Source organism: Morone saxatilis, unplaced genomic scaffold (assembly GCF_004916995.1).
Source record: "Morone saxatilis isolate NCDOM2014 unplaced genomic scaffold, NCSU_SB_2.0 Contig23, whole genome shotgun sequence".
Lineage (NCBI taxonomy): Eukaryota > Metazoa > Chordata > Actinopteri > Moronidae > Morone > Morone saxatilis.
In genome coordinates, this window is record NW_023339796.1 from 23,048,745 (window position 1) to 23,071,502 (window position 22,758).

General features: G+C 40.7%; 1 protein-coding gene across 2 annotated transcripts; it reads left to right on the forward strand.

Moving 5' to 3' along the window:
* The first annotated feature begins 86 nt into the window (after positions 1 to 86).
* Positions 87 to 19,529, forward strand: LOC118335147 (E3 ubiquitin-protein ligase MARCHF6-like). Of its 2 annotated transcripts, none has more exons than XM_035671353.1 (26): positions 87 to 344; positions 1,459 to 1,558; positions 2,007 to 2,080; positions 2,234 to 2,377; positions 3,183 to 3,255; positions 3,539 to 3,719; positions 4,825 to 5,062; positions 5,356 to 5,417; positions 5,647 to 5,679; positions 6,452 to 6,503; positions 6,687 to 6,745; positions 6,832 to 6,912; positions 7,193 to 7,261; positions 7,410 to 7,484; positions 7,716 to 7,850; positions 7,944 to 8,063; positions 9,487 to 9,587; positions 9,751 to 9,888; positions 10,704 to 10,899; positions 10,990 to 11,059; positions 11,155 to 11,336; positions 11,459 to 11,593; positions 12,081 to 12,170; positions 12,405 to 12,537; positions 13,477 to 13,612; positions 14,258 to 19,529. In XM_035671353.1, the coding sequence occupies exons 1-26, from the start codon at positions 326 to 328 to the stop codon at positions 14,331 to 14,333; spliced, it is 2,772 nt and encodes a 923-aa protein (XP_035527246.1). In that variant the 5' UTR covers positions 87 to 325; the 3' UTR covers positions 14,334 to 19,529. The 2 variants fall into 2 exon arrangements, with proteins under 2 accessions (XP_035527246.1, XP_035527247.1); XM_035671354.1 differs by having other exon boundaries at positions 5,359 to 5,417.
* Positions 19,530 to 22,758: the final 3,229 nt, after the last annotated feature.

Here is a 22,758-nt window from a genome sequence, read left to right on the forward strand (position 1 = left end):
CCTGCACTGTGTCTATTTTAAGGCTTGTGTATTTAATGAAATCAACATGCCATTGTGAGGCTGGCTGGTTGCCTTTGGGTGCCATCTAGTGTTGAAAATAGGACACAATCATGTTGTGGCTTTGAGTATGTCCTGACCGCTCGCTGATGTTGCTACTATGAAGTGAAAAGGCTTTATTTAATTTCGAAACATATGGTCAAAGACAATCGGGGCTTGAACTTAAAACTTTACCAACTTGAAATGTTCACCTGTAGAGAGCGGTCATCGCTTTTACTGTGAGTAGCCTGACTGCTGTGGAGCAGGGCTGCCTGAGCAGCCAGCCAAGATGGACACCGCCGAGGAAGGTAGCTAGCGATGTTAAAACTTGATTGCCCCAATTTGTTAACGCTAACTGGTAAAACAGCGCATTGTAACAACGTGTGATATTCTAACCCATTATTAGCAGTCGTTAATGGCAGCACCCTACACTTTCTTAAACTTTTAACAGAGGTTCACCAGAATTAAAAAACCGCTAGCCAATTAGCGTTAGCTAGGTAGCTAACTAACTACCGTTAGCATTCGCTTACAACCGTTAGCTACCAGCTGTTGTAAATAAAACCAGCGTCGTTAGGTTTCTGCAGTTCATCTACATCTGCAACAAGTGGGTTGTGGTGGTATAAGTCATAGAACACGGGCCTTTCACATTAAAGTTACACAATTGAGCTAATTATTTAGTAGCGAGCTAACGTTGAGTGAGTTTAATGCAACCGTTATAATGTTACGATAACTAACGTTAGCTAACGTCACGCTGACACACCGGTCAGCCCTGCCAAGTGACAAGCCTTGTTTACTACGTTACACTAATTTATTCCAAATCTAAATATAGTTCATAAGACGAACACCATTAACACACACTCTTATCTTTCAGTTCTCATTGTTCTCACGTTGTACAACCAACGTTACTTAAAGTTAACACCTTTTCTCTGGGCGCTGTTTATGCTGCGGAGAGGGCAACCATTAAGTTAACGTTAGCTTGGTGTTCTGTGGTCACAAAGTGTGATATTCTTATATTATCAATATAGCTTAATTTTTCTATGTGACCTTAGTCAAAATGTACTCTGGGTATCTGATTACTGGTATCATGCTCTTGCATCCAGGGCTAATTATAGTTATTTTATTTTGGTCATCCAGTGACACAGGTAATCCAAGGATTACAGTTTGCCCTACTGTCCGTGAATAACCTGCTCTGCTCACTAAAGACACACACTCATCTAATACCTCTAATGTGTTTCAGATTCTGAAACTGCTGCAACTCTTTGTGTTCTTGCAAAAAGACTGCATGCATTTCTCATTTTTTTCAAACTTTATCTAAGGTGTGTCATGAGTGTGATCACTGATCTGATGAAGAAATGAAATATTTAAGGAGTAGGGTGTCCTGGTATGCCTGGTAAGTTATGTTATTGTGTGCCCACTGTACAGCGGACATCTGTCGGGTATGTCGTTCAGAGGGGACCCAGGACAAACCGCTCTACCACCCCTGTGTCTGCACTGGCAGCATCAAGTTTATCCATCAGGAATGGTGCGTTCAATGACCAGAATGATGGTTCCATTATTTCTTCTTCCCTTTCCAAACATTTTATTTTTAAGGGTTAAAGGTAGGATGCTTTCTGTCTACATTTTCTATCTGTCAATCTGTTTGCTTTTGCAGATGTTGTTCAAGTGTATTCCAACATGGGGAAATAATACCCATTGGAAGTTGTAGGATAGCAGGGATTATAACAAACAGATCTCGACAGTGTGCCTGATTATACATAAATACACTCTTGACAAACAACCAGACACAAAAACAGACACAAAAAGGGAAATATGTTAGGGGTAGTGGGGGCTCATGTTTCAGTTGTGAAGATTAATAAAAAAAAGTGGTGGGATTTTACAGCAGGGCCGTAGAGGGAGGTTCTTGGGCATAGAGTGCTGGTTTCCATAGGATAAAATGAGTGAACTCACAAGATGTCCTTTTGTTTTCACAGCTTACTGCAGTGGTTGAAACACAGCAGAAAAGAATACTGTGAATTGTGCAAACACAGGTTTGCATTTACACCAAGTAAGTCTTTATTAAGGTTAAGCTTTTCAGCTAATTGGATGAGTACATTAATGCATGGATTTGTTGTTAGTTCCACTCATTGCATAATTATGAATATTTCCCTCACTTCCACTATCCTCATTTTTTACGTCCTTCATTCTCTCTTTCCTCCAGTCTACTCTCCAGACATGCCATCTCGCTTGCCGGTCCAGGACATCTTTGCAGGGCTGGTCACCAGTGTCGGAACAGCCATCAGATACTGGTTCCACTACACACTGGTGGCCTTTGCCTGGTTAGGCGTGGTGCCTCTCACAGCATGTACGTCACATCTTTCCATTGTTAAAAAACAAAACAAAACGAAAGGAGATTTGATCAGCACTTGTCTCTGCATATTGTATGCATTCCCTAACTTCCAACCAAGAACAGACACTAAATATGACAAATAAACTCAAATATAACTGTTATACTCACCTCACTCAAGAAATTAGCTTTAAGCCACACATGACTGCTTCTACAGAATGGGACTACGCTTTCACTATGCTTATTGGCAAACAACATGGTGAGAGAATGTTTGAAATGTACGTTTGGACAAACCGGCTTAAGCAGGTTTGCTAGAAAACGTGACTTTCCACAAGTAAAAACAGTTAACTTTTAATGCCCTTACAATCAACTTTCATTTTGTGTTGATTCTGGCGCCCCCTGTGGACAAAAGCAGTAATGTTTGTACCACCTCATTTAATTGATTTCAAGGGGAATCCAGCCTGGTGGCAGGCATTCAGATAACTACATAGAAATGGCCAGTCTTCTTACCCATGGTCTTGTTTGTGTATGTAGGATGTATTAAAACACTGTTATTAAATTGAGACTGTTTCATTACCAGTTTAAAAACTCTTTGTAGTACATTTAAAGAAAGTATATAACCTCTGTTGTGGGTGCCAGGCTCTTGTACACAGGCTCAAGTACAATGATCATTTATGCACTAATGGTGTAAATAGAGCAATAAGTGCAATACAATTCAAATTAATGTTAAAGAAGTTGGTGCATAGTTTTTCATTTTAGTTTCATGCCAGTTGTCACTTTAAGAAATGATTCTCAGATTTTTTTTGTTTTTCTTTTCTAACAGGTCGTATCTACAAGTGCTTATTTACCGGCTCTGTGAGCTCTCTCCTTACCCTGCCATTAGATATGCTTTCAACGTAAGTTTGAATCACTCTCCGGTCTTGCTTTTGGCCCTTCTCTCTCACACTGTCATACTCCTGTACATTATGATTGTGTGTGTTCTCCACATTTTGTACACTGGAGTGCCATTAAGATAGTTAAGATCTGATTAGTGTTCAAAGTGTGGTTATTCATAATAGCTCCTTTCATCCACCATGTCATCTTTTTCTGTGCCTTTGTCCAGCTCTCTGTAGTGAAGTGATTTGTGAAAATGTTGTGAAACACACTCTAAAACCATAATGTTTCATCTCTTCATCGCAGACAAAACCTGCTTGCGGACTGCCTCCAGGGCTGTTTTGTGGTCACTTGTACGCTGTGCGCCTTCATCAGCCTGGTGTGGCTTAGAGAGCAGATTGTCCACGGTGGTGCCCCTCAGTGGTTAGAGCAGAATCAGCCCCCTCTAGTTCCTAATCAGCCTAATGGTCCTGCGCCAGCTAATGAGGTGAGATTAGTTTGTGTTGCCAACCAGCATCTCTTTTCTGCCTGCACACAGAGCTGCACAGATAGTAGACTACCCACGTGTATTGACCTCTCCGTACGCCGTATGTTCTGCCACTAATGCACTCTGACATAGCTGGCACAGTGACAGGTTCGTGTCTGTAAATTATAAGCCAGTGGAGTTTATTTACCCCTTCATCAGCATCACCAGTCATGTTCCAAATGTGTTCATTTGAATTGATTTTAAATGTGATTTAACAGTATTTATCATCAGGATATTATTAGAATTTTTTTCTTATACATCTGAATTGTCAGTGTTTGTTTAACTTTGCATTCGTACTTCTTGTGGCACAATCTGAATGTTTCAGTCATTTATACATTTTTAGCTAACTTTGAACTATTTATCCACTTTTGAATGTTTTTTTTTAAATCATTTACACAATTTGTAGCTAACCTTTTTGACCATTTATCCATTATTTTTATTTTCGAAGTTGTTGAATAATGCATGTACACCCTGGCAACTGCAGAAGTACCCCTGGGGTACTTAGGTCAGTGCTTGAGAATCTCTGACCTAAGGCATTTCTTCTTAGTTTGATGTTGTTTATTTCAAATTAGACCATTTTTTTTGTCACAGAAAGTTTGATTAAAATCCACTGTTTTTACATACTGAAAAATGATTGATGCAAGTTTAACTTTTTCCTTCTCTTGCAAATGTTCTGATTTGGGTCACATGTGTTTTCTGCCTGCCTGGTCTGGCCAACGCTTCCTCTCAGAGGAAACTTCAGAACAGTTATCTTTTCTGACAGAGAATGTGCTTGCCAAGCTAGCCCTGACATTTGTCTGTTTGAACACATAACCAAATGAGTAAAGCAGTGACTGCCAGATTATGTCAATCCTTAACAATTCCTCTCTGAAATATCTTAGTTACAAGGGACAAAGTATTTTTTCCCATGTCGTGCATTTGGGGAATACAGCTGCACAAACTGTCAAGCTGTTCTTTGTAATTGCCAAATCCAAAATGCACGTATTAGAGCTCAGACACCTAATTTAACTGTGTGCAGGCTATGTTGTAAGTAGGGAACTGTAATTCTTATTTCCCGATTACACAGGCTCCAGGTGGTAACAACGCCCAGGCTGCTGCAGACGGCGCAGCAGCCCAGCACCCTGCAGACCCTGCTCCAGATGGGCTGGCACCTGACAACCCACAGGAAGGTGGAAACCACAGAGATGAGGCTGAGCTTGACGATGAGGAAGATGACGACGACGGGGACGAAGATGAAGAGGAGGAAGACGATGAGGAAGGCAGGGAAGAAGATGCTGCTGATGATGCCAATAATGGAGGACAAGGTCAGTGTGAGCATCAAAACAAAGAGATTTGATGCACAAATGAGTGCAATTCAAGCTCTTTTACATGATTAAGTGCCCACAACTCTACTGTGGACTGGAATTGACACTATCAAGTAAACTATGATATGAAAGTTGAGAAATGGTATGCAGTATGTGTGCTCAGTTAAATTGCATGGACATAAATGCTGAAAGAGTGATTTCAAGATTGAGTACGTGTCAATCTATAAGCATATTTTTGCTGCACATTGTAGGTGTTCCACACTGTTTCAGTTGTTTATGATCATCCTTTGCAGAAGATTTGAACTGGAACGCCCTGGAATGGGACCGTGCAGCAGAGGAGCTGACCTGGGAAAGGGTGGGAATCTATTTTTTTATCCCCATGTCTCCTGCTCCATTAAGTGGTGTGACGTAGATAGGACACAATGCTAAAAAAAAAAGCCAAGTGTAAGCAGGGTAGCTGGCCTGCGGTCAATAAGTGTATTCTTCATCATATTAGTTGCAGTTGTAGTAAAAATAGAAGTTTTATTATGTAGTTATATGTATCATAATCATGATTATAACATTGCTTTCTGTTTGTGTCCCAGATGCTGGGGCTGGATGGCTCCCTAGTTTTCCTCGTAAGTTCACCACTCTTTTTCCACTAACACACAGTTTCAAGTAGAGCCTGACTGATATGGGATTTTTCAGACCAATGTTAGAGGGGAGAAATTCACCAATTACCCATATTGTGGTATAGTGAATTTTTAAGCTGGAATGAAATAACCTTTCCTGTGACTTGTGTACCAATTTTGCACCCATATATCACAGTTCTTTCCAGTATGTATTTCATTGCATTATATGTTTTGTATAAAAAAAGCAAAAAAAATAACAAGCGATATATCCATGATAATCAATTTTATGTCTTTCTGACTTCCCATATGTATTTCAGCCTTGCATATTTCCCTTAAGTGTGGTGATTGCAACTCTATGGGTCGTGCTTTGTACTCACAACCTTCCTTTTAGAGATTCATCGGAACGAGGATTTGTGCAAAACAAAATGAATCAGGGCAATCTGTGCAGGCCTCCTACAGCTTTCCGAATCAACACGATTCTTTCCATGAATCATTTCAAAAGCTGGTCTCGGAGTGCGTCCCCAACCCATAAAGTGGCACCATGGACTAGCCATTTTGGCTAATTGCTCCAATATCTCAATATAGGTTGTTTCACTAGTCCTTCTTTGGGAATCTCTAGAGAGAGGTGGTGGGTGCATAGTTAGCATGGCCCATAGAGCCGCATTTGTCACATTTAATGGGACATAGAGCAGGTTGTTAATATGATGCATACACAAGCTTCATCGGTTTAACACTAGAAATAGTTTAACACTGAGACCCTTGTTGTGTGTCTTTCTAGGAGCATGTGTTCTGGGTGGTGTCTCTCAACACACTTTTCATCCTGGTCTTTGGTAAGTTAAACCTGCAATATAGTGATGACCTAATGTACGTGCACTCATTACCTTTGTGAATTTATCGAGGGGGAATTAAGTAGGTTGCCCACGATAATGCAGTGATATCAGACAGTCTTTTGTACCTTCTTGTACACTGTACTAAACAACAGATTCTACCCTAACCTTTGTATTTCTCTCTAGCTTTCTGCCCGTATCACATTGGCCATTTCTCAGTGGTTGGACTGGGCTTTGAAGACTATGTAAGTGCACAGCAATGCATGAGGGGACAGTTTGAATTCCTTATGTGGGTTTGTCATGCAGCGATTGCATTTTTGTGATTTTGCAGGTCAAAGCTTCACACTTTGACGGCCTCATCACCACCATACTCGGGTATATCCTCTTGGCTGGAGCTCTCATAGTCTGCCATGTATCCTCTTTATACAAAAGATTACTTTATTTGTATGACAGACGGTATGTCTCACACTCGTAGTTGCTTATTACGGTTGTGTAGAACTATTTCAGCTTGTATCAGTTGAGTGATTTGTGTTTTTGGTGGGTTTTGTGCATAGCTATTTAAAATGTCTGTAATAGAGTTTGTATGAAATGTGTTCATGAAAAATACAAAGTTTTGATGCTCAGCATAAAATATTGAGTGAATGTTCTTTATCTCACATTTTGTTGTTAGTCCTTAACATTGCCTCCTTTAGGCACTGGCTTCATTAGTGAAGTTCCAACGGTCCAGACGCCTCTTGGGTGTCTGCTACATTGTTGTCAAGGTAAATTAGAGATGAAAGATTGGAATGTTTCCAAAGATCTACTTTGTTTCTATCAAACAAGCAAAGCTTTCAGTTGAAACAGTAATTAAAACACAGGAAGAAATTATGACAAGAGAAACTAAATTGCTTTTTTATTTTTATGTGGCAGGTGTCCCTGCTGGTTGTCATGGAGATCGGCTTGTTCCCACTGATTTGTGGTTGGTGGCTCGACATTTGCTCTCTGGTAAGACAATCATGCAGAGTAAAATCACTGATCCTTTTGATACAGTCAAAGTTAATGTTGACCAAACAGATTAAGTGCAATCACGATGACGCAGTGGATACAAATCTGATCAAGAAACTTCATGAACATTCAATTTAAAAAAACAAATCTCAAAACCAGTTCCTAAAAACTGATTTTGTTGTCATTTGTATTGAAACACACACAATACTGCATGTCCTTTGTTCACTGCAGGAAATGTTTGATGCGACTCTGAAGGACAGGGAGCAGAGTTTCAACACGGCCCCCGGTACCACCATGTTCCTCCACTGGCTGGTCGGCATGGTCTACGTCTTCTACTTCGCCTCCTTCATCCTTCTGTTGCGAGAGGTAAAGTGAAGGACTTGAGCCACAGTCCTGAAAACTCCCACACCATCCAGTTTCTTCTTCATCTTAAGCTTTCTCATGTTTGCTTGGTTGTAGGTGCTCCGGCCCGGTGTGCTGTGGTTCCTGAGGAACCTGAATGATCCAGACTTCAACCCAGTCCAAGAGATGATCCACCTGCCCATCTACAGACACCTGCGGAGGTTTATACTTTCTGTGGTCAGTCAAGTAACCTCGTCTGTTCTTTCCCAAGCCTAAACTTTAGTGGCATAACAACACTCAGATGCTTTTTAATTGTGATGCTTAAAAGGCCAGTGGGTAGGATTTAGTTGAAACCTACCTATGGATATTATGTTCATTTGAACCTGCCAATAGATCCTGCTAAATGTTACACACTGGACCTTTTAATACATAGAAATATGCTGTTGTCAAATCAAATAGAGTGTATTAGAGAGGATAATTGTACCTCAATTTTGCACTTTCACTATGCTTTATAGCAAACACACTTCCATAAGGAGAGTTTAAGATTATAACAGAGAAGTGATTAGACCCCATTGAGAAGATGCATCTTCAGTAAGCATTGGCCCATGAACATCAGAGGTAGAGGTAGAACCCACCTCAGTGCAGACGCTGCTGGTGGTGGAGGGGAGCAAATAGATGCAAGATGGGACAAGGTGGTTATGGGGAGGTGGTGGGATGCACAGTTGTAGGTCTGAAAGACAGAATGACAGTCATATTTAAAGAACAGCCTCTGAGGACTGATTGGCATGAGGAATGTGAGCAGAGAGAACATTAGCCAGATATGGTGAAAAAAACAAGAATTCCCAATAGAAAGGAAGTGAAAGGAAAAAGGTTTTACTTATTGAATTTTTTCCAAAGTTTCATATAAGTTGAACAAAGGTAAACCGGTTAAGTGCATGTTTTTATTTGCCTAGGTTTTGAGATGCCTCTCTGAGATTTCTACCAGGTGTCCTGGTTATTCTGGATAATTCACAGACCTCTCTGAACAGTTTTCATTAAAATGTTTCTACCTAAGAAACAGTCCCTACAAAAAACAAACCTGTTCGCAAAGAAGTTGTGGACTATCTAACAGGAACATTGTTTCTGGAAAGACATGTTACTATGGTGTCTTTTTTCTCTTTTATATTTTCTCAGTGCTTTAAGCACCTTTTTAAATGAAATTCAATTCACCTCCACTGTATTTAAGTGGAGGCAGACATCTCACAGACAGATATCTCAATACCAGCACAAATAAAACCAAAGCTGCCTGCATGGCTGTATTCCACTGGAGGTAAGTGAGAAGGAGGGGAGTGTATCTACCTAAAATGATGCTGGTTGGGCATCGTTTGATCCTTGTGAATTTGGTATTTTCAATAAAACTGTACAGGTGCCTCCTTGTCCCTGTAAATGAAACGGTATGTTTCAGTAACTGGGGCTAGTTTGAAGTTACTATCAGTGCGAATGTCAGCCTGTTAAATAAGTAGCAAGGTGTGTGGTATTGTCTGCCTTTTTTGACTGTGCTACAGGTTTTTGACAGATTTTTAGATTTAGCAAAGTCTCTGATTAGAAAAGGTCTGTTTTCCGTATCAGTTCATCTCAATGCCCCTAGTGAAAATATGTGTTTTTCTGTGTGTGTTCCCAGGTGGTTTTTGGCTCCATAGTTCTGCTGATGCTTTGGCTTCCCATCAGAATCATTAAACTGTTCTTCCCAACCTTCCTTCCCTACAACGTTATGCTTTACAGGTACACACAACACTAAATAACCATAAATAATTGATGTTGATTTATCTATCTCAGTATGTCTAAGCTAAAGATGACATTGTCCATTCTCTGCTCAGCCATAACCAAAATAGGAAGCTGCTATAGAAAAATGAGCTGGCTTTTGGTTTATGTCTTGTCTCTGCAGCGATGCCCCAGTCAGCGAGCTGTCCTTGGAGCTGCTGTTACTGCAGGTCGTTCTGCCGGCATTGCTGGAGCAGGGTCACACTCGCCAGTGGCTCAAACGGCTCGTCCACGCCTGGACATTCACCGCTGGATATGTGCTGTAGGCTGGAAACACGCACAGACACACACACGCACAGATAAACACACACTGCAACTTTCGATGCAAAATGGTACAGTTGCATAAAAGTTAACAAAACTTGGTGGCTTTTAAAGAAGATCTTCATCTAGCGTAATTGGTGGATGATGTGGGCCACAGTGTTCATACAACAAGGCCAGGAAAACCCAGGGTTCCCACGTGTCTTGGAAAATCTAGAAAACCTCGAAATTCAGAGACTAGCTTTTCCAGTCATGAAAACACCTCAGTCAGATCATATTTAAAATGAAATTTTACTCATGGTAGGACAACCTGAAGTATGACATTTCAGAGCAGGTTTACCAGACGTAAAAACGAACTTGCAGCGATCCTTTCAGTGTTGTTTATTTTTTTCTGGACCCACGAGCAAAATACCCACAAAAACAGAGTGGAAAAGTGTCTTCTTGTTGTGGTTGATAAATACATGCAATTTTCTGTAAAATAAAATAAATTCTTATGAACCAAATTGCCAAATTGCCAAATTAGTGTTACCGTAAAAACTGTAGTAAACTGTAGTCAGCCTGATGGGGAGACAGCGAACCTGCATCATTAAAGTAAGGAGTTAAATGTGTCAATACTCAGACTACCGCTAAATTATGACTGGCTGTGAGCAAGTGCTGTACTGTATTGTCAAGAAAAACTCCTAGAAAATGAATTCTTATAAAGAGTGGGAACCCTGAAAGCCTCAAATTATAGTTTGTTCTTTTTGTCCAGAGTCATTATGTCCCTTCACAGTTGTAACAATAAGACGTAACAATTACTCATCAATTGCTCCCCCACAGTGACCTTCACTCCTACCTGCTGGGGGACCATGAAGACTATGACAACCAACCAAACATCAACCCTCCCGGTCGCCATAACAACAACAGGATCCCTGGCCTTGGGGAAGGGCTTCACGCTGCCCACCAGGCCATTCTGCAACAGGGCGGTCCTGTGGGGTTCCAGTCGTACCACCGGCCCGTCAACTTCCCCCTCAAGGTGACTCACAGCGTTATGATTATTCATTTCATATATATCCTGAAGCCCGTGCTGCTGAAAATAGATTTTTGTTGTTTTTTGGTTGTTAAGATCCTTCTGCTGGTGGTCTTTATGTGTGTGACGCTGTTACTGGCTAGTCTGATCTGCCTCACGCTGCCGGGTAAGTTGTGGCCGCAAGCAGGCATTTTACCTTTCCTCTTTTCTGTTGTCAGTCACACCTCCATTCGTTCATGCTCTCCTCTTCCTCTCTCCCAGTGTGTGCGGGTCGCTGGCTGATGTCTTTCTGGATGGGCAGCGCCATGGTTCATGAGCTGTACACAGCGGCCAGCGGTCTGTACGTCTGCTGGCTATCCATTCGTGCCGCCACCGTGATGCTGTCTTGGATGCCACAGGGACGGTCCATCATCCTGATCAAAGTCCACGAGTGGACACTTACGGTAAAGTGGACGTCTCTCTAGTCCTCCCAGCCAATAGCAAATTTAGTGCTGTTCTGTATTACATTGCAAATGATTTGAATGTGTATTTTGGTGGCGTGGATGTGATTTCTTGGTGAGAACAGATCATAAAGACCGTTGTGGTGGCTGTGATGTTAGCCGGGGTGATTCCTCTGCTGTTGGGTCTGCTGTTTGAGCTGGTCATCGTTGCTCCTCTCAGAGTCCCACTGGACCACACGCCTCTATTCTACCCCTGGCAGGTAGGACTATGGAGAGTGTATGTGTGTGAATATATCCAATGTATCCATCTGAAATCATGCATTATTTATTTGCACCAGTCAAAAGGGACTGTTTTAGTGTGTGGGTGGAGACCTCAGTGCCTTTTTTAGAATCTATAAAGTTTTCACTGTTCAACTCAAACATTAAATGTCAGGTCAGATCGTGTTTACTTAGTATGTTATCCACATTTAGACAATCATTGTTTCTTGTGAAGATTGTTGACATTTAACATTTGAGAACTTATTAACTTATTTTATTCAATACAAAATGTTTATAGAAAAACTTGTGTACATTTCTCTAAGTGGGGTATAAAAAAACTGTGTTTTAGCTATCAAACAATACCTGCTGGTATTCAGTGTGCTATGCAAAGACACAAAAACAGGTTTTACAGGCACTCATACTGAGTAGATGCTAAAACAGAGCTCATTTGGTTGTAAAATGGTGGTTGTTTGTGTGTGTGTGTGGCAGGACTGGGCCCTGGGTGTTCTCCACGCTAAAATAATTGCTGCCGTCACACTGATGGGCCCTCAGTGGTGGCTCAAAACCGTCATTGAGCAGGTCAGTCTCACAACTTTTTAGCTGCATTTCAATGTACTGTAAAGGTGATAAAATATATGTGCATATTTGTATATCATCCTAAAATACATTTAGTTATCCCCTTGAACATGTCTATAGAAGCGTATTCTAAGAATTTGTTTTGTAATTCATTACTAAGGATAAAAAGAACTGAACCTGTATTAGGAAGAAAGTCAAAACAAACCTGTCACTATGTTCCCTATCTCTCTCCTGTAGGTGTACGCCAACGGTATCCGAAACATTGACCTCCATTTCATTGTGCGAGGGCTGGCGGCCCCTGTCATCTGCGTCCTGTTGCTGTCTCTCTGTGTGCCCTACACCATCTCTAAAGGCATTACACCACTGCTAGGTGAGTCACTGTTTATGCTTGCCTGTCTGGGTTGAACATGAGTTGTCTGGTACTGTCATATACTTTAACAAGTTTCAAGGTAGTGTCTTCTTTTTTGTCTCTCTCAAAGCTCCAGTTTTCTCATCCATCACCAACTCTCTGTGAGAGTGGTCAAAGATTTCACTTCCATTTAAACAAAGTGTTATGATGTAAAATTAGTTTTTGTCAATGAAATCTGGTGCCTTTGAACACAGCAATTGCTCAGCTGTCTATCTTTGTGGGGATCCATTCTATAATGTTATGGACATGGAAAAAAGGGTCCACATTGAAAAACATTGAAGGTACCTTTTACATTTTTAACTTCCATACAGTTTCAAAATAAATGGAGGAGGATTTTGCTTAATTTTTGCTTAATCAACTTTAATAAAAACAGACAACCCTACAAGTGAATGAGTAAGAAAACACAACTAAAAGGAAGCATAACTTTATGTGGTCCTCCATTGATTTAGTAGTGACTAAATTAGAAATTGTAGCAGATAAAATTCAGGCACAGAGATAGAAGACCCGCTCAGACGTCATCAGGCCACAGCGCAGGCAGATCCTTTTTTGGACACAGAGCTCATTTGAGAAGTGCTTTTTATGCAAAGAATACCCAAGGCACCAATTTTTGTTTAGACAAGTGCTTTGACTCAGACAACACTTGCATTTAAACAACTAGTCAATTAAGTATTCCCAGCCCTTGTGGTTATCAGGATTTTAGCCATTGTGCAAGCCGAAGTGCAATTGATTGTTTACTCTGTTCCCTCAACTCAAGTCCATCAGTTCACGGAGATAAGACATCACACACAAGCACACTCGTTAAGAGGAGATTGTGTTCCAGCGTTCACTCTGTTTTCTCTGTCTTTTCCCCACCTCGACCTCCGCCTCCCTCCCTGCTGCCTGCCCTCTCTTCCTTCATAGGTGTGCAGCCGGAGATGCAGACGCTGGTGGAGAGGAGGATCTATCCCTTCCTGCTGATGGTGGTCATACTGCTGGCCATCTTGTACTTCCAGATACGACAGTTCAAACGCCTCTACGAACACATCAAGAACGACAAGTCAGTAGACCCCAAAGTCTTAAGTGTGAACTAACACATGGGGGCAAAGAGGAAAACTTAAGTCAGTGGTCAGTAGGGCTGTGTGATGTGGCAAAGTTTGTATCCCAATAACTGTTTTCATAGCAGTCAATTATAGAATATAGCATATTGTTTTCGTCCAGGCCCGGTAGGTTCTTGCAAATGCCATTAGGAGCACTAGAACAAGTAAGAGGAAGCTGATTTTTTCACAGATTATCTGTCTCATGTATTACTGTCAGGACAGTGAGAATATCAGCAAATATGACAAAACGTTATTTTCATAAAGGTTAGTACTGCAGTTTTAAAAAGCTGTACGACCCCTGACTGAACTGGGAGGTTCATTATGACAAGAAGGAAGGAAGATCTATACAACAAAGAGACTTAGAGCACACTGTCTTGTGGGATTTTGTTGACTTACATGTGGGCAACACCAAATTCAGTGCAAGAGAATTTAGAGCATAGCAAATCTTACAGTAAAACAGATCTGAGAATAAAAGACCCAAAGGTAATCAGTAATATCTGAAAATCCATTTTGAACTTCACCAGCAAAGATGTGTTTTAGTTGTGTGAATTACAATGTTAAACCGAATTTGTAAACGACTCTTATCTTTCCCGTTTCTCTTCCAGATACCTGGTTGGACAGCGACTGGTGAACTACGAACGTAAGTCGGGCAGGAGCACATCATACAGCTCCTCCTCATAGACCCGACGCTGCTGTGGGATCAGTGGAGCTGACTCACTCTGCACTGAGAGCTATCAGCAGCTCCTGTGGTGAAACCTTTTAGTTTCCTTCTTGGCTGTCAAATGCCGACTTCAAACACAGCCTCTGAACTTCTGACTGCAGTCTGTTCCTCTTATTCACCAACATCTACTGCTGTCACAGGTTGGGAGACAAAGACGTTGAAGGGCCAAGACACACTAGTCTCAGAACTCTTCGTGGAAAATTTAAATATCTGAACAAGGTTGTTCAGCAACCCGCAGACACAGTCGGCATGAGTCGCAGACACAGTCGGCATGAGTCGTCGACTGTCCATCCTGCTTCATGTGTCCGATTTTGTCTTCAACGCAGCTGACATTTTTAAGTTGTACGTTATTTTAAAAAAAGGTTTGAGTTGAAGTGGGGTCAGTTGAGCGTAGATTTTATCTCGGATTGTGTTTCCCTTTGAATCTTTGTTGTGAAATGTAGTCTAGGTCACACTGAATGTCTCTTAATTAGAGTTTTTTTTTTGACATTTCTGAGCTGTGGAGGAGATATTGTAACAGGAACGCCTCTGTGGTCCTGTTCCAGTTGTTGATTCATCTCAAATGACACCGTTCATCAAACTGAGGCTGTCAGTGATAAAGAGGGACATACGTGATGTAGCAATGTGATTATCCTTTCCTTTTTTTTTTTCTTTTTTTTTTTTTTAGATGTTTTTATTAGATGTATTTTCATTGATTTTTAGTGTTCTGGAGTGAGCTGTTAGATAATCCTCTGAGGGTTCCTTTGAAGTAAAAATGCAGAAATAGAAAGAAAAGGACATTTTAGACAATCTGGACAACCCGCCCAGGACAGTTTGGGTTGTGTACTACCCTTCCTGAGCAAATCCACCCTCAGGAGAGGAGAGGTCACTAATATGAAGTTACACAGCACAAAAAGTGAGGTTTCAACTAAGAATATTGAACTGGAAAACCAGCCTCAGAACATTTCAGAATGTGCCTGTGTTATATTAGAAATATTTATAAAAAATAATGTGAGCTAGCTGGCCCTGAGTGTCTTGTACTGCTGCTAATCAGCTGTTCAGACTCTTACCTGGCAGCATTCTGTTAACGGTTAGGAGCCAACAGCTAAAAAGAACTGTATAAATGACAAAACACTGATTTTCATAGGGAAAAAGGTGACTCTCGCTATACTGGCTTGAGTATAGTTCTGGCAAACTAGAGTTAACTCATCTCAGTTAGGGCAAGATAGTGCCAGTAGTTTAATGGAGCTCAAACTATTAGATAAAATGCAGGAAACTGATTGGTGGACGTAACTGGAACTGCCACATTTTTTTTAACGTCCCCTAACTTACAAAAGTTGTTCCTTTTTCTATATTGTAACGTTGCTGAAATGAATCATTCAGTCATTCGCTGCCATCTGCTGAGCTGAATCACAGATCATGACATCTCATCTTGTGATCAGTTTAGTTACCAAAGACAGCGTTAACAGTTGCCTTCCTAAATGTAGGGCCAGTGACGTGTGAAGATTTTAGATTACATCTCACAAAAATAATTTAATACATCTCAAATTACAAACCATTGATCAGATGTTTCCCACTCACTCTAAATTGTTCTCCTAACTCTGAAAAGCACATTTGTCCCTGTCTGCAGATAATTCAAACAGTCATACCTACAGTTACAAAGGGATTGGCAGTATAATATAGATTACCCCATTTAAGCCAGTTTTGTTAAAGGTATGCTACAGTGACTTCCTGTTTACTAGCTGACAGCTTTTGATTGGATGGAGCTACGGTTGTTTTATAACGATTGGTTTTACATTACCAGCTACTATCACTTTTTGTTTTCAAACAAGCTGCTCTTAGATATTAAAAGGGTACGTGATTCAGGAATGTCTTTTTAAAAACGTGGTCAAAGCAGCAGAGACCGAGATGTCTTCAGTTTGAGTCATGGGTCAAAGATCCCAAAATACTGGTTCCTACGTTTCCTATAATACAACTGTATAGCGTCTTTCATTAAACCTCCCATGCCTGGTTAACACCCAGTATTTCAAATTCCACATTTCCAGTTTGTAACGCAGACTGATGACATCTTCTGTAACTGCTCAGGAGCCACAGGACACATGATACAGCTGGGAGCTTTATTTGTTAAATTAGTCGAGTGCCCTTTAAAGCAAGTCTGCAAGAGAAAGGGAGCAAGAGAAAAACATCTTTGCTTTAAAAAACAAAATGACTGCCATCACACTGCTTGTTTGCTGACCTTGCATATAGTTTCAAATGTAAAATAATTTGTACACAGATACTCTTTACCCTGACACTAGTCCTCGCCTGCAGCAGTTTAATGCAGTGACATTTCTCCACAAATCACTAAGGAGACTCTTGTTGCTCTCCGGTACTGTTGCCATCCACTGTGGTTATATTGGTGAGGCATTCACATTGTTGGATGTCTGAAACTTCTCCACAGCAGTTTGGTTTGTCCCCTGTGTGGCTATGCTGGTGGATCTTTTACACACTCTCCTGTGTCAGTTCATGTCTTCTCAGGCTACCTAACCAGCCGAACGTTTCCCCACGTATCTGACGGCGATCAGATCTGCTTGTGTTTGTGTGTGACAGCAGCAGGAGCCGATGCACGGCTGTCTGTGTACCTCTCCTTGCCCACCAGATGCTTCTCCTCCTGCGAGTCAGCTCGTTGATGTGATTATATTATTGAATTCCCTTCTTGAGGCACTCTGGTGTGCTGTGTGAGGAGTCTTTTTCTACCTTTCATTACCTCAACACCTCTGGGTTACAGTTACGGCTTCTGCAGTCAAAAGACGGTAAATGTATCCCAGAAGTTTGACTGCTGTGTGGGGCATTAGAGTAAAGTCGGAGGGCAGCCAGTAGAAGAGATGCAGGGTTTTCTGGAGGTGAAGGGGTATTGTAAAAACCCTGCTCCTGGATCCAACGCAGTTTTCTTTCTTCTATCCTAAACTGATTGTCTTGTGGCTCCACCTGGGAGCTGAGTTGCTAGTTGCATTCTGAGTCACTCTCCCTTTGATCTTGTCTGTTTAATGATAGGTGAGTTTGTCAGTTTTTGGCTTTTGTTGCAACTTTCCTCTATACAGGATGGAGTTCTTGGACAGCAGTAGGAACTGTGGTTGACCACCGATCCTAAATTAGCTGGCTGTGGCTTTGGAGGGATGTGAGGTACATTGTGTACCACCTGCCACATATCTTTTGTAGTGTAAGCGCTAATGCATCCTGATGCATCTCCAGAAAACTATTAGTCATCAATACAGGACGCAGTGATTGTTATGGTGACATAACAAACATTTTGGTTTTCTTAGCAGGCGCGTGCGAAACAAACCTGGTGCTTGTCTGGTGACGGGAATCTGATCACAAGTGGTCAGCTAAAAAACCTGTGGTTAGAATCACAGAAACTTTAAAACCAAGTATAAACAGGGTCTCTGTGAGCTGCAGCTGACTCAACCAGATCCTCTCTACTTTACCTCTTCACACAGCTGAGGCTGGGATTTAACTGAAGGTTGACGCTGACACTGGTGACACTGGAGTTCAGGGAGATGTGTTTGAGGGTCCTTCATGTCTTTAAAGGTTTGTCTCTTATCAACAACAGTCACTACATGTGTGCTTTAAAATCAACAATCCTAAACAAGAACGGGTAGTCAGAAGAATATTAAGTCTGAGGCGTCTGGTCTTCAGTGGCTTCCCTCGTAGTGTGAGAGCTGACTGCTAAATGAAGGGCACAGTGCGAGCTCAGATATTCCACCCACAGGATAATGCATAGAAACAAGAAGCCACAGGTAAATAATGTCTGCAGCACACACACACGATAGCTTCATATTCTGATGGTCACAAATGAACAATTTAAAGAAATTATATGTCATTCACTTCCTGCTAAGAGTTGGCTGAGAAGATTAATATTACAGTCATATCTGTACTTTAAATATGACACTGGACCTAGGAGATGGTTAGCTTAGCTTAGCATAAAGACTGGAATCGTGGGGAAACAGGCTAGCCTGGCTCTGTCCAAATGCAACATAATCCACCTGCCAGCACGTCTTAAGCTCACTAATTAATACGTTATGTCTTCTCTGTTTTGTACATAGAAAAACTAATTGTGACAATGTCAGTTTCACAAGGGTTTACATACTGAAACTATTTCTTGTCTGGAGGCAGTGACTTCCTGGAGTCTCCACCGGTTGCCTGGCAACCTCAAGACTCTAGGAAGTATACAAGAAAGCATTTAAGTGTATTCCTCAAAATGACAAACTGTTGCTTTAAGGTTCCATACATTTCAGTTTCTACAACCACGTTTACTTCCATCACAATGTTTGCATGAGGATGTGTCCAGTTGTTGTACTCCCAGTGTCTCCACATTATGACCACATTGTCTCCTCTGCTACACTCCCATGAAGAAAATGCCCTAAACCGTGTTTCAAAGCAAGTTAGACGTCATATTCCTACACCCACTACAGAACAAAACTATTACAATTACATGAATAATCTGACTAAAACTAAAGGGTCAGCGACAGAAACCAGCCGTATTTCTTGCTGCCAATAAAAATTGAATCCAATTCTCTGATGCGTTCTTGCTCCTAAAATCTTAAGAGGCGTTTGACAAGTTTTAAGTTCTTTATTCTATTTTTTTATGTTTTTTTTTTTTTCATGCAAATGTTTCAATGAGTTGCACTTTATACCACAGTTTGCAATCATTTCAGAATCCATTGTAACACAGTCAACATGGCAGGGTTTTTATTTCCCTCCCACTGAGGCTGAAAGATGTCAGTATTTCACTGTGGCGACTGCACAATGGGTTCTACTTAAAGGACAAAAGTTTTGCATCTGTTTTTGACACTACATTTGTGTTAGAAGTGTTTCATTAGGAGTTTGGTAAATATAAACTGCTTTTCTATTGATATGGATTGTGAAATACATTAACTTTAGTGCTGACAGCTGTAGTGCTGCTGTGTGGAATGCTCACATTATTCGTATGATGCTATAAAGTGACCTTTTAGTGTTCTTGAACTGAGCTGGACACTTCAGATTTTGGTCTTGAATTTCAATTTCTAGAAGCAAATGATTTCTATTTTTATATGTGCAAAAAAGGCAGTGGCATGTACTGTAACATAAGGTTGTATACTTTAAGGTCTATTAATTGTTGGTTCAGTAAGATGAAACAATAATAAATAGTTGTAATGATTTCTCAGTGTGTGCAGTTTCTTCATTTCTTCAGATGTCCCTGATGTTACTCATGTCTGTTTGGCTCAGAGCTGTGGATCCCGCTGTTGTTATGCCCATATGGGGATTGCAAGATAAATTTAAGGAGTGGCGAGATGATTAACATGATAAGAAAAGGGAAAAAACTATCCTTTAACACTAAATCATGTCTTTTTTTGTCTTCTATTTTTTCATTCTAATGTTTGATTTTTTTCTAATGTTTAATTATTTCCTCCTTGAGAGTGGATAGATAATTATCCCCCCACAGGCCTCTGAAGATGAATGTCAAATGAATGTGCTCTTGTACGCTGCTGAAAGAAACACACAGCTGAGGGAGGGAATAACTCCAGAGGTGTGTATCACCCACAATGCACTGCAGTTATGCAGTTGTTGCAATGGTTCGGTGGCAGTTATGTATGTAAAACAGGTTATCTATTTGTTTATTAACCAGGCACAACCACATTAATAACATTTTAGTTTATACATCAGTGTAAATGTGCCAGGGGAAAGCTCATGAGCATCTCTGGAAAATACTGATGAAACTGCTTTTCAGTTTCAGTTTTTCTAATAATCTCATAGGTCTGTATAGGCAGGCTTATGTGTGTATAGGTTCCTTTACCTAGTTACTTCTGCCATGGAGGTTATGTTTTTGGTGCTGTTTATTTGTTTATTTGTCTCTGTCAGCATTATGGAAAAACTACCTGCCTGATTTTCATGAAACTTGGTGGAAGGGTGTAGCATGGGCTACATGCTACGTTTGGAGCGGATCAGAATCACGAGGCAGGTACACAAATTATTTTAAACTTTGGTTAACAGGTCAATTGTAACACCGGCATCTATGACAAAATGAACTGCACAAACCTGTTGTGAGTGGTGTCCCGTGATTAAACATAGAACAAAACATAAAGTAAACTTAAACATCACTGAAACAAACTCCTAAAGTCCTCTAAATCAGAGGCTGATGCAGCTTACTACCAAGTGCTGACCTATTGCAATTAGCTGCAGAAGACACAATCACCTCATTGAAATGGGTCTGCACTTATCCTGCTGGCACCACTGTCTGCAGGTATTTCTGATAGCACTAAGCCTACAACTGCCGGTCAGCCCATTGAAGTTAAAGCTAAAAGTTTACAACGGCAGGCTTTCCCTCTGCTCTCCAAGAGGCCTCTGTGCCACGTCTGCTGTTTAATAATAGTAAGGGCTGAGTGGCAGTGGAACTACTAATGACCAGTCAGTGTAAGAGCTCAAGTCTTACCCACGCATTAGTGACCTGTATTTTTAGGCTTCATTTGTTTTCCTTCCACTCCAGGATGCACAGATTCAGTGTGGACCCTCACTCTCTCTCCTACTGCTTTTCACATCCAGCTTCTAGTTTTAATTTCTTTGTAGATCTGATAAGCAACTGTTCACTTCCATATATTTATTGGACTATATTAAGTATGTGACCATCGTTGAATATCAATATAATTTTTTTTTTTTCATCATAATTCAACATCAGCCGTTGGTAACAGCCCAGTTCTGGAAATCGCATCTCTTGGAGACCGGATGTGAGGTTATTTCTGCCGAATCCAATTACCTCTCTGCTAATGCAATGTCTTAACAGTTTTGGAAGCCAAGCAGAGATTAGGAGCGCATGCAGTTGAAGCAGCATTTCTAATGTCAAGCTAAATCAGATTTTTCCAACCTGCGCTTCATTTTTCACAAGCATAATGAGATCAACCTTTTCATGGCGATCAAATCATGGGCTAAGAGCCTGTGATTTGTCCCTCCTTAAGGAGCTCTGAAGAGATTAGTGCTGTGTCATGAAGAGTTTGATTTCTTTTTCTTCTTCCTTTATTGTAAAACCAGACTTCAGGAAATAAAATTGTAAAATCTATATTGCATTTTCTCTACTTAATGCACCAGAAATTTCAGACTTTGTTCAGTGAGAACTTGCAATTATCCTATGGTGTAATGTGGTTCAGGAAAGGCAGAATTGAACCACCAGAGATTAGTGTTTCTGTGCCAAAGACTGTCTGGGCAACAGACACTCAGGTCACTTGCTCAGTTCATGACCGCATGAGCTAGACTGATTTACAAGCCAGCCTGGTCACTGGAAAGAACTACCACAGTAAATGATATTCTATATCAATGCAAACTTGGCGTATATGGAAGCCAATATTAACCTTAATAATTTAAATGTTATCAACTGAATGATTGTGAAACTAAAACACTACTGATGTTGAAATTTTAATACCACCGAATTAACAGAACTGAATATTTTACTTTGAAAACCATCTATCCAAGTGTATGTGGTTTGAATTTCTCACTGATATTTCCAGTTCAAGAGGTGATAATGCAAAAACTTGATTGCAACTCACTTGTTTCACCCTCCCTCTCCAACTGTGAGGGCAAAACTGGAGTCGCCTCAAAACGGCCCTATCTACAGCCAGTGTTTGGTTTGTCCCTCTGGGCAACTGTAGACACATGGCGGTTCTCATTCTCTACCTATGAATATTATATTCCACTTCTGCCAAAAGATCCTCCTAAATGTTACACACTGGACCTTTCAGTCAAACTCTGATCTAAAAATTCAAGTCAGGTTAAATAACCAGGTTGCTCTAATTGGATTTGAATTTGTTATTTTGGCCTCTTACGTCGCAGCAGAAAAACAAGTTGGGAACACATTGACACATTATAACCTTTAAAGCTGATTTATCTAAGTTACACATTTATCTATTTACACATTCAGAAGACACGAAGCAACATTAGTATTTATTTAGAGTCATTTGTCAAGGAAGTTCAATATTCCTACTCCTAACTCCTGAGGAAAATATCTGACTCTTGATTACGCTTACTAGCTAGTCGCTAGCTTTGTCTGCCTGCTGTTTGGTGCTGGGAAGTATAATATAGTATATAGTATAGTAGATTTTTTGAGCTGGAAACTATTGAAACTATTGGCCCTATAAGAGCAGTGACAGTAAACCAAAACAAAAAAGTTGCTGGTGGGGAAATCAAACAATGACCCGAAAGAAGCTAATGCTCCACAGAGCTGAGATAATCTTCGCCAAAGATGATAATGACAGTGTTTTGTATTATGGCCCGTGACTTAACTGTTTTGGTTCACTCTCACCAGACTCAAAATGCCCTACACTGATGAAGGTTGACATTAGGGACATTGATCCCAGTCCTTCCACTGTACCCTGTACACACACATGGTTGAGAAATCCCATT